This window comes from Rana temporaria, chromosome 2 (genome assembly GCF_905171775.1).
Source record: "Rana temporaria chromosome 2, aRanTem1.1, whole genome shotgun sequence".
Lineage (NCBI taxonomy): Eukaryota > Metazoa > Chordata > Amphibia > Anura > Ranidae > Rana > Rana temporaria.
Genome location: NC_053490.1, coordinates 142,202,535 through 142,215,331, shown reverse-complemented (window position 1 = coordinate 142,215,331; position 12,797 = coordinate 142,202,535). Strand labels below are relative to the sequence as shown.

General features: G+C 45.3%; 1 protein-coding gene across 1 annotated transcript in view; it reads right to left on the bottom strand.

Moving 5' to 3' along the window:
• SUCLA2 (succinate-CoA ligase ADP-forming subunit beta) overlaps positions 1–11,049 on the bottom strand; it is a 108,045-nt gene extending 96,996 nt beyond the window's left edge. The window contains exon 1 of the mRNA XM_040341247.1: positions 10,925–11,049. Coding sequence (XP_040197181.1) covers positions 10,925–10,999 — 75 coding nt within the window. The 5' untranslated portion in view covers positions 11,000–11,049. The remainder of the gene's footprint in view (positions 1–10,924) is intronic.
• Between the last annotated feature and the right edge of the window lie 1,748 nt (positions 11,050–12,797).

Here is a 12,797-nt window from a genome sequence, read left to right as displayed (position 1 = left end):
AGATCTGAAACCAGCTGATCCCTTGAACCTGCAAAGAATAAGAGGTCGTCCAGATAAGGAACAACCGAGACCCCTCTCAGTTTCAGAGGCTCCAAGGCTTCCGCCATCACTTTTGTAAAGATCCTTGGTGAGGATGAGAGGCCGAACGGCAGAGCTCTGAATTGGAGGTGCCATATTGAAGTTCCCAAGTTTATTGCCAAGCGTAGAAACTTTTGTGAGGCCTGCGCTATTGGCACGTGTAGATACGCATCCCTTAGATCCAGAGAGGCCATGAAGCACTCTGGTGTTAACAACTTTGTGATGGAATAAATGGTGTCCATCCGGAAGTGCTTGTACCTTATAGTTTTGTTCAGGATCTTCAAGTTCAAAATTAGGCGATATTTGCCTGAAGGCTTTTTTACTAAGAATATGTGGGAGTAAAACCCTCTTCCCTCCTGATCTTTTGGGACTTGGACAATAACTTCCTGTTGGATCAGATCCTTTAGAAGGTTCATCATTGCGGAAGCTTTTTCCTGATCCCTTGGTAGGGTTGTTACATAAAACCTGCAAGGAGGGCACTCTGAAAACTCCAGACTGTATCCTTGTGTAACTATGTTTTTCACAAAGGGGCTCTTGGTCAGAAGGCTCCACTGAGAAGAGAAAGCGGACAGTCTTCCCCCCACAGGAGTCAGATTGTCACTTGTCTTTTGATGACTGATCCTGGGGTGACTTTAAGGATACCTCCTCTTCCTCTACCTCTTTGAGGAAACCAGCGCTTTTTGTTTTCTTCTTTTTTGGAGGTTTGTGGAAAAGAACGAAAATTCTTTTTAAAGCGGGGGTTCACCCTTAGAGGGCACTTTTCCCCCTTAGATTCCTGCTCGTTATTACTAGGGGAATCGGCTATTTATTTAAAAATATGTGCAGTACTTACCCGTTTACGAGACGCATCCTCTCCGTCGCTTCCGGGTATGGGCTTCGGGAATGGGCGTTCCTTCTTGATTGACAGGTTTCCGAGAGGCTTCCGACGGTCGCATCCATCGCGTCACGATTTTCCGAAAGAAGCCGAACGTCGGTGCGCAGGCGCAGTATAGAGCCGCACCGACGTTCGGCTTCTTTCGGCTACGAGTGACGCGATGGATGCGACCGTCGGAAGCCTCTCGGAAGAATGTCACTCAAGAAGGAACGCCCGCTCCCGAAGACCATACCCGGAAGCGACGGAAGATCCTGTGCCTCCATGCACCCCTGCCGCGCGATCGCAGCGGACGGTAATCGAGGCCGCGGCCTCAATTACCGGCAGTCACGGGCGCCAGGTCACAATTTCTTGCGACCAGGTGCACGGATATTGTCGACCCCTGACGTACAGGTACGTCCTTTTTAAGTGCCCAGCCGTGGATCGCGGCCGCGGGACTCGTTCGCCGCTGGAGTCCCACGATATTTTTGGGGGATATTTACCATATTATAGCAAAAGGTAAAAAATATTGAATTTTTTTCAAAATTGTCGCTCTATTTTTGTTTATAGCGCAAAAACTAAAAACCGCAGAGGTGATCAAATACCACCAAAAGAAAGCTCTATTTGTGGGGGGAAAAAAGGACGCCAATTTTGTTTGGGAGCCACGTCGCACGACCGCGCAATTGTCAGTTAAAGCGACGCAGTGCTGAATCGCAAAAACTGGCCAGGTCCTTTACCTGCCTAAAGGTCCAGGTCTTAAGTGGTTAAAGGTCACCTATTTTTTTACATTAGAAATCTCAAAAATGATGAAAAATGATGAAAAACCATTAAAAAAAAAAAAAACTGTAATTGCTTGCATTGCATTGTGGACAACCCACAACTTGTGGCAGGTGACGTGACCAGGTTACATGGCCAGTGGACAATCCACTTGTTGCAGGTGACATGGCCAGGTGATTTGGTAAGTGGATAATCCACAACTTGTGGCAGGTGGCGTGGCCAGGTGATGTGGCAAGTGGACAATCTGCAGCTTGTGGCAGGTAATGTGGCAAGTGACACGCTAAATACAAGTACACTGCTGCTCTCTCAGCTGCTACTCACTCTGGTCTCACAAAATGGCTGAAATGGTTAAACAATACTGTTTTTTGAGCTTAGGGAGGGTCTTATGATGTTTCTTAACTAAACGCTTATAAACGCAAACGTGGTAAAACGGTGCGAAATTCGCGGCAAAACTGGCGTTTTTAAACGCCGGTTTTAGCTTTTAAAAATGTGTGTTTAGCAGAGTTTGCACCGGCGTCTTGTGTGCATGGGGCCTAAAGTGATACTAAAGGGTTTTTTTTTTTTTTTTTTAATATGGTCATACTTCCCTCCACTGTTCAGCTCGTTTTGCACAGAGTGGCCCCCGAAATCCGTTTTCTGGGATCCCCCGGCTGCTCTCTTGGCTCCTCCCCACTTCAGATAATCCCCTATGTGAAGCGCTTTCCCAAGGCGGTTATACCTTGCAGGCACGCTCCCGAGTCCTGCATTCAGAGTCCATAGTCGCCGAGTGCCCCGCCCCCCACATCTTTGGATTTGATTGACAACAGCGGGAGCCAATGGCTGTGCTGCCATCAATCTAATGAAGAGCTGAGAACCCCAGGGAAACAAAGAGAGAGTTCTCGACGCAGGACTTTCTAGAGCTCAGGTAAGTAAAATGGGGGGCTGGAGGGCCGATCAGTGACAGAAGTTTTTCCAATAATGCATTAAGGTGAAAAAAAACATGAGGGTTTACAACCCCTTTAAGGCTCCATGCACTGGAAAAGCGCTCCAACAAGCTAAAAAAATAATAATTCTGCTGCTAGATAATGAAGCTCAAAAAATGCCAATAGCCTAAAGTAGTGTGCATAGACACAACACTATTTAGCTTATAGGAGCAGAAAAATTGCTAACAATGGCTTCTAGGAGCTTAAAAAAACACTAGTGTGTATGGAGCCTGAGAGAGCTTGTTCTGCTTTAAAATCCTTCAAGCCAAAGGCCCCTTTCACACGGGGAGGATCAGTAATGGTCCTCCCCGTGCACCTCCGCTTGTTCAGCGGGGATCGCTCCGTTGATCTCCGCTGAGCCGGCGGATGACAGGGTGGTCCCCGCACACTGTGCAGGGACCGCCCTGTCTTTTCTCTGCTCGAATAAACACGGACCGTATGTCCGTGTGCACCCGATCTGCCAGACGGATGGAAAAGTAGGTTTTTCCTCCGTCACACTTTGGTGGATCGGAGCGGGTCGGATGTCAGCGGGCATGTCACCTCTGACATCCGCGGCTCCATAGAGGAGCACGGAGCGCCTCTACAGGTCTGCAAAAACTAACTGACAGGCGGACCTGTACGGGCGCTCCATGTGGAAGAGCCCAAACTCTTGACACAAAAACTCTTAACTCCCTCAACAACCACACAAAATATCTACTTTGTGTGCTTCAAATGCTGTTAAAACCCAGGTACAATTAGTGGTGACATCATCACTCCGCTGTACATAGCCTGTGCAGAGGTGTGGGAAAAACCTAGCAGGCTTCACCCACTACTGGCTGCATGCAGAAATCTACAGGAAAAGGCAGATACAAGACCAGTCATCCTGCACAAGGAGAGAGAGCTGCAGTGACTGGTCTTTATTATAGGAACCTCCTGCACAAAAGTGTCAAACTGAATTACTACAAGCCCACGAGAACCAAGTAAGAAAAAACGCATGCCTCTTGTATGTAGATAATAAATTGCTTCTCCTGGAGATCAGTTTTAATGGCTAACTGCAAAAAAAATAAAAACGTACAGATCATTCGCACGTGTTTAATATTTTGAAGGCCATGTGGCACAAAGAAGTTATGTTATCTTTGCCGCTACGTATCGCCGATCACAGAGTCTAGAGTACAACGCACATCTGCAGTTAACAGCCTAGAAGCAACATTCCAAATGCTGCTAAGCAAAAGAACACCAAGTTACATTTACTCATGACAGCTGATCTTAGATGTCAGTACAAGGACACACTCCGCAGCAACATAACACTCCCTCCTCCCCACCACATTTCCTTACTTGCTCCCTACATGCTTCAAAAAAAAGATCTGTCTAAGGCAGCAGGGACATACTGTGCTCTGCATTGCATAATATACACACTGCAGTGATTCATCCATAAATCAGCTCTGGTTTTGTATGTTGCTGGCAAATATGGTATTCAACGCCAGAGCAGTGACACGTGCCTACCATTATGCCTTTACAGAATTAGGAAGTATTCCTGGAGACCAAAGAGAAATGCTAACATTTTGCCTGGTGGACATGGGATTATAGTGATAATAAATGGTTCTGTCTATACATATTATAGTACGTAGTAAGTAGCAGCAATTTAGCATTCAGCAGATTCCAAATAAAGCCAAGCCGTGTCCCAAGGCCTCAGCTCCCCACTCCATTTGGTAATATAAGATCCCTCCTTTCCTTACCAACAGTTGATACTGAAGATCCCTCCCCACACTAAATTGTGCTAATAAGACGACATTACATTTCCCAAGGCTCCATGCACACTTGCTTAAAAATGAACTTTTTAGCAGCAGCTTTTGAGCGTGTTTTTTTTCCCCTGCCTCTAGAAGCTTATAGTGGTATCCTATGCTTCTAGACTGGAGGGGGGGGGGGGGGCTCTGATTTTAATTGCTGGCCATTCTTTTATGTACATTCAGTTGTCAGCAGAGAACCCCTCTAACAGCCGAGTCATTGCTTGTTAAAGGGGAGCTTCAGGCTATTTTTAGTTTATTAAAAGTCAGTAGCTACAAAAAGTATAGCTACTGACTTTTAACAGCCACCCACCTGTCCAGCGATCCCCCTCCTCTCCGCAGCGCCATCATTAGAACTGTGGGCACCCAGCCGTGACAGCTTGTGGCTTCACGGCCAGGCACGGACTGCGCATGCACGAGTCACGTTGGGCTCTTGGAGTGGACAGGTGATCTTTTTGGACCTGTCACGTGTCCCAGAAGATTGCATAGAGGAAGAGACCGCCTAGTGGGAGAGGAGTCGCCACCCAGGCGTAAGGAGGAAGTGGGACAGGAAGTCCCCTTCAAAATGAAGAACCCATTCCCACCTTAGAAAAAAATTACATGTCAAATGTGGCATGTAAGGGGGCAAGGAGTACTTAAAGCGGAAGTTCCACTTTTGGGTGGAACTCCGCTCTAAGGACATGATCAGACACACACACACACACACACACCAGCAAAACGCCTGCACGGAAAAAAAAAAAACACACCACACACAACATTTTGAAAAGTTTTTCATCCAGTGGTTTTATCCAGTTGGTCCAGCGGCAGAGGGGGCCGAACTTCTGGGAAACCAGTGGCTGTCAAAAACAGGAACCTGTAGCCCCCCCCAAAAGGTGCGAAATGTGGCATCAGAGGGGGGGGGGGGTTTGGAGATGGATAAGCGGAAGTACTACTTTTGAGTTGAAATTTGCTTAAAGCGGAGGTTCACCCTCAAATGAACTTTCCAGCATCCTTAAAGCAGAAGTAAACCCATCAATTTAAAAGTTTGAAAAAGCAGTTACATTCCTGGCATGCCGGGAATGCTAACTGTCACATTGGTTGTGCTCTCAACCAAACTGTCAAACCATCCAATGGCTGGTGTCATAACTGATCACATGTGCAGCATCATGGCAGTTGAAGATTAAACAGAGGCCAAGACGCGCCTTAGCAGCCGTCAATCAACTCCTCTTCGCTTAGAAACGCCCATTCCCCGCAGGATTCCCCGCTCGGAGACGGAAAACAAGGGCTCATATAACGATGAGTACAAGTAAAAAAAAAAAAAAAAAAAAAGCATACTGCAGATGTTGGCAGTATGCTACAGCTAATGTCAAAAAGTGGATTTTTGGGTGAACCTCCGCTTTAAGGGCCCTTATACACTGGTGTGTTTTTGCCGCGTTTTCGCAGTAAAAATAGCGCTATTAAAACGCTCCCCATGCCCCTCTCCATTGAAATGAATTTTTACAGCGGTTTTTAATTCATTTCAATGGAGGGGGCATGGGGAGCGTTTTATGGGCGTTTTAATAGCGCTATTTTTACAGCGAAAACGCAGGAAAAAAGCACCAGTGTGAAAGGGCCCTTAAGCAGAGCACTGAACTACATTCCAGCACTTAGAGATAACATGTTAATGCATAGCAATCATTAAACAAATAGCAGCCATACAACTCATTAAATACTGAACCATTAATATACCATAAGCAAGTAATGAAGGGTGAATATACCTCAGACCAATAGCCCTGGCAGGCAACTGCACTGCCAATGTTAAAAACAGCAAAGAAAACGCCGCCTTGGGGGAGGAACTCATTTATATAGTATAACCAGTCCTGATTGGACGAGGGGCAGAGCCTGTACTGATACGTGTATGCCATCATGCTTGTGTCAGTAAAGAATGAATAGGTGAAGGGTTGGTTAAAAAAAAAAAACACACACACACACACACACACACACACACCAATATGGATGGGCTCTAAAGGCATAGAAACTGCTCACTTAGCAAAGTATATGCCCAGTATACTTAGTGACTATGGTAAAGCTGTGCTTACACCAATCATATGCAAGCAAAAATCCTGAATTTTAATTTTTTTGTGCCACATAACTTAGTGTTCAAAGTTCTTTTCACCAAGCTAAATGTACAACTGCAAAACATGCATAAAACATTATATTTGCTAGATGAACAGTCTCTATTTGTTTAGTAAATTAACTTCACTCTACAAACCAAAGCTGGTCATACACCTGTAGAGTTCTCTTACTGAGCCCAAGTTCACATAGATGCGATTTGAAATGTAAAAATCGCATGACAAACCGGCGGTCAGCGATGACACTATCCGAATCAGTGCGACGCTGATTTTGCAGCGCAGCACCCACTCCCAAAAGTAGTTTCTGTACTACTTTTGGCGACTTTGGGTGCGATTTCAATAGACATCTGTGCAGGAACCCGCATAGATGTCTCTGAAATCACCCCCCAAGTCTGACAGGCGGGTATGAAATCATGCGAGTTCAGCAGAACTTGCACAATTTCAATCCTGCAGCAGCGTGAACCTGGGCTGAGTAAGGAAAAGAAAATCAATAGATTCTTTCATCTATGCAGACACAGTTCAGCTGATAATTTTCCTACTCGGTTCACTTGATTTTTAAAATCAGCTTTTGTGGATCCAAGTGGCGCCAACAAGGCCACCCACTGCTCAAATGTAGGCCAATTTAGCAAGAATTATCTGACATTCAAGTTGTCTATGGCAAGCTTAACCACTTCTATACCGGGCCTATTCTGGCACTCCTCTCCTACATGTAAAAATCATCATATTTTTGCTAGAAAAATTACTCAGAACCCCCAAACATTATATATGTTTTTTGCGCAACAAATTTTTCAAACGCCTTTTATTGGGGGGAAAAAAAGACTGTTTCATGAATTACAAAAATAAGCAACAAAACAGTAAAGTTAGCGCAATTTATTTTATAATGTAAAAGATGATGTTATGCCGAGTAAATAGATAACCAACACGTCACGCTTTAAAATTGTGCACAGTCACGGAATGGTGCCAAACTTCGGTACTTAAAAATCTCCATAGGCGCATCCCTTGTAATAGGAATGGTTAATGACAGGTCCTCTTTATGGAGAGATGCGGGGGTCAATAGGACCCCATATCTCTCATCCAGGCTGGAAAGCATGAGATTGGAAAAAAAAAAAAAAAATTTCCCCATTTTCTCGTGCTTACCAGCCGCAATCGCGGCTTTGTTTACAACTGCATTTAATACAATAAAGATACAGAATTACACTATATAGCTTCTTTTGCCAATTGTACCCATCCCTGGAGGTTCGTTGAGGACATTACCTTTTGTAGCTGGAGTTACAGCCTGCGGGACCACAGAGCCCAGCAGTCCTCATAATGTTTGCAACTGCTCAACAGGATTCTGGGATTTTTGATGGATCAGTGGGAACAACGCAATCCGCAGTGATACAGCCAGTGGGACTACCAAGCCCAGCCACCCTCTCAAAGCGCATCCAACTTCTGTCATGCCTATGTGGTGGTGATTTATATATTTAACAAGTTAGCGCAATTCACTCTACAAAATATAATATATCCAACTCAGGGGGTTGCATGTTTTATTTAACTGCAGCAAACATAATAAGGACACAATAGTATCTCAGCGCCGGTAACACACAATTTTCCAACTTCTGTTATGGGAGTCCTAGGTTTCTCGTGAGTGAGAGGGCACACAGAAGGGAGCACCGATGTTTGTCTTGGCACTTTATACATTTATTTACTGGACTTTATATATTGTTATTTTAGATTTGATATGAGTTTTAGGATTTATTTGGTGATGTATAAGGCCCCTTTCAGACTGGGGCGGGAGCTGCGGTGGCGGTATAACGCCGCTAAAAATAGCGGCACTATACCGCCGGGATTGCCGCGGGAATCAGCTGCTAGCGGTGCGGTATTAACCCCCGCTAGCTGCCGATAAAGGGTTAATACCGCCCGCAATGCGCCTCTATTGAGAGGCATTGCGGGCAGTATTACCGGGGTTTCCCATTGTTTTCAATGGGAAGGAGCGGTATACACGCCGCTCCTCTCACCGCTCCAAAGATGCTGCCGACAGGAGCTTTTTCTGTCTCCCGCCAGCGCATCGCCTCAGTGTGAAAGCCCTCGGGCTTTCACATTGAGTCTGCAGTGAAGGAGTTTTTCAGGCGGGATAGCAGCGCTATTTTTAGCGCTGCACCGCCTGAAAAACTCCTCAATGTAGGCCCCTTTCACATTGGGGCGTTTTTCATGTGGTACAGCGCTAAAAATAGCGCTGCTATACCGCATGAAAAATCATGCCCTGTAGTGTTCAATGTGAAAGCCCGAAGGCTTTCACATTGAAGCAGTGCGCTAGCAGGAGCGCACCAAAAGTCCTGCTAGCCGCATCTTTACCGCGGTATAGGAGCGGTGTGTTCACCGCTCCTATACCGCACCTTCCCATTGAAATCAATGGGAAAGCGCGGTAATACCGCCCCCAAACCCTTTTTGGGCCGCTAGTGGGGGTTAAAACCTCACCGCTAGCGCGGTAAATACGACGGTATAGCTGCGCTACAAATAGCGCGGCTATACTGTGACCGCAGCTGCACGCCTCAATGTGAAAGCAGCCTTAGTATAGTATATGGTAGCGCTCTCATCTTGTTACCAGAGAGAAACACTGACGACAGTCTCTGCAATAGGCAACTACAATGATTTCCAAGGAATCTAACATTTCTGAGCAGGCGAATCTCAAATAAAGAACACTCTCTTCACTGCTTATTTACCTCTCACCCTTTTGTCCTCAATTGTTATTTGCAAACACTTCATTTTTCATTATTGTACAAAAAAAGGGGGAAGAAGAGAGCTGTCAGACCAGAGATGTCATTGTGAATCCAGAATAAATATTCACATACAGAAACCATTGGAAACACTCAAAGCACTAACAATCTTAGCAGCAGAAGCGCCAGTGTGACAGCACCCTCTCATGACTAGTTCACACCAGCCTGCATTTGAAAAAAAAAAAAAGTATACAATTTATGTATTTTGCTATAATAAATATCCCCTTAAAAAAAAAATACAAAAATTTTTTTTTTCCATCAGTTTAGTCCAATATGTATTCTGCTACATATTGGCCTGGTTGTGGCTGCTGCCTTTCAAAAAAAAAAGTGTCTGGAACTCCGCTTTAAGTGGTTAAACTGCCCTCAGCTACCGACTAAAGTTATGTAAAAGAACCAAGAGATACAGTGGGGGGGTTTTTTCCGAAAGGAAAATCCACTTTACACTACAAGTTCAGTCGCTGTAAATCTGAGGGGTAGATCTGAAATGAGTGGAGGCTCTGCTAATTTTATTATCCAATCACGTGCAAGCTAAAATGCCATTTTTTTTTATTTTCCTTGCATGCCCCCCTCGGATCTACATCGACTGAACTTCTAAGTGCACTTTCAGGGTAATTTCAAGTGCAGTTCTTCTCTATCTCTCAGGAATGTTGATAAACATTTGTCTGCTTTTTTTTTTTTTAAGTCAGCAGCTACAAATACTGCAGCTGCTGAAATATGGACACTTACCAGGGAACCCGAGATGTCGGCACCCAAAGTCAATCTGTCCCTTGGCTCTCGTGCTGCCATCTTCGGTAAGGGAATCAGGAAGTGAAGCCTTGTGGCTTCAATTCCTGGTTCCCTACTGCGCAAATGCGTGAGTCGCGCTGCACGATCTGAATGGTCCCTGCTATCTTCTGGGACCTGTGTCTCTCCCAGAAGACATCAGGGAGGACGGAGGAGGCGCTGGACATGGCCATATCTATGGCCAAAAGTGGGAGCAAATACCTGTATTACACAATTATCTGCTCCCCCTGAAAGGTGCCAAATGTGACACCGGAGGGGGGCAACCAAAAAGCAGAAGTTCCATTTATGGGTGAAACTCCACTTTAAGCTTACCTGTAGGCACACATTTTAAATCTGAGCTTACTACGGCTTTTAGGCCTCATTAATGACACTTCAATTACACGTAGGCGATATGCCTTGCATACAAATGCTGCATTTATGATATTTTATTTTTTACACAACACACAGCAACCAATCTCAGTACAGCGTGATGACATGAGCAGGGCACATAGAGAACAACTGAGCCCCATGGACAATGTACAGAAAGATCTGACACTTCTACAGTGCAGGCTTCCAAATGAAAGTCACATTCTGATTGGTTGCTATAGGCAACCAGAAACTTTGCACCTGTCACCTTCCCATTCTGAGCCCTGAGGGCAGAGAGGACAATGGGGGTGAGCTGACTGCTGGGCTTATCTATGAGCAGACAGCTGGGCTTCTCTATGTGCTGAGCGAACATGTCAGGTTCTTGTATGACAGAAAACGACGTCCCTTTTAGTCAGCCCCAGCTCCATATTCTACGGTCTTAAGAACACTGAGAGGACAACACAGAAACCCCGAGACCCACACACACACCTCCTTCCGACCCCCACACTGTCCTCATTACCTGTGCAGCACAGCCCAGAGCAGCCCGACTCTTTAGCCCCACTGACAGCCGGCTGTACATTATGGAGGCCGCCATGTTGTCTCTGTCAGACACACCTCGACATTCAACTTTTCACGCAGGCGCAGCCGCCGTTATCATAGAGCCGTGCGAACGGAGCGGCCGCCTACTGCGGCGGGGGTTGTTTACACGCTGTGGACGCTCTATCTTAGGCTGTGGGTAGAAGGTCAAACTCTATGGTAGCTGTACAAGTTCTCGGTTCTCGCCTGCGGCGGCTGTGCGATAATATGCAGACATGGCCGGGGGAGGCTGCACAAAGACGTCTCAAGATCAAGGAAGACTGCCTGCCAAAGCCATAATATAGGAAATATGTCTTCAGATCTAATTTTACAGTATAACTGAAGGCAAAACTTTTTTTTTGATAGAGTGGAGAGGAATTACAAGCCTGGTCAGATTTTACTGCTGTTTGTGTCCCCATTAGGGAGATTCACCCTCTCTATTTGTACTTCCTGTTTCTCATTATCACCCAGAGTGGAAGTTTTAGTTGTCACCAGAACAGGAATAGAGGGGAAATCTTCCAATGGGGACACTAGTTCTGGTAACAGCCAGGGATTCTGTAACTTCTATTTCCTCTCACTTCACGCTTTGGCTATGGGGCAGGAAGTGAAGGGAAATCTCCCGCAATGGAACGCAGATGGCAAAAAAAAAAACTAAGAGGCGTGATAACCCTCCTTTTATCCAAAAAAAAAAAATGTTGACTTTAGTTCTACTTAACCACTTACAGACTGGAAGATTTGTCCTGGCCATCTTTGCGATCAGGCACTGTGTCGTTTTAACTGACAATTGCGCGGCCGTGCGACGCTGTACCCAAACAAAATGTACGTCCTTTTTTTACCCACAAATAGAGCTTTCTTTTGGTGGTATTTGATCACCTCTGCGGTTTTTATTTTTTTGCACTATAAAAAAAAAAAAAAGCAACAGTTTTGAAAAAATATATATATATTTAACTTTTTGCTATAATAAATATCCCCCAAAAATGTAAAAAAAAAACGAATTTCTTCAAAATCTCTAAATATTTTTGGTAAAAAAAAACTCAATAAGCGTATATAGATTGGTTTGCGCAAAAGTTTTAGCGTCTACAAAATAGGGGATATATTTATGGTATTTTTATTATTTATTACTAGTAATGGCGGTGATCAGCCATTTTTAGCAGGATTGCGGCAGACAGATCGGACACTTAGACACTTTTTTTGGGACCATTGACATCTATACAGCGATCAGAGCTATACAAATGCACTGATTACTGTGTAACTGTCACTGGCAGGGAAGGGGTTTACACTAGGGGCCGATCAAGGGGTTAAATGTGTTCTCTCACTGTGTTTCTAACTGTGGGGGGGATGGGACTCACTGGAGGAGGAGAGAGATTGCTGTTCCTAATCACAAGGAACAGCAGATCTCTCTCTCCTCCCCTGTCAGAACAGGGATCTGCCTGTTTACATTAACAGATCCCCGTTCTGACTCTATTTCCCATGGCCGGCCAGCATCGGGTCCCCTATCAAGCAGCGCACAGCATGACTGCTTTGGCTCTTAAAGGAGCCAAAGTACAGCTACGGTGATTCATGGGAAAGCTGACCCGCCGCTGTATAATGACGGCGGCTGGTCAGTAAGTGGTTGAAAACCTCGGACATGAAATATGAGCAAAGCTTATCCTTTTAGAGCAGAGGTCTCCAAACTGTATAAACAAAGGGCCAGTTTACTGTCCTTCAAGCTGTAGGGGGGCTGGACTGTGGCCAGTGTGAGAAGAAAATGTTCTGGCATCAGTAGGAGTGAGCAATGTCCCCCTCATTGGTATTAGGGGGCGTAATAATACCCCATT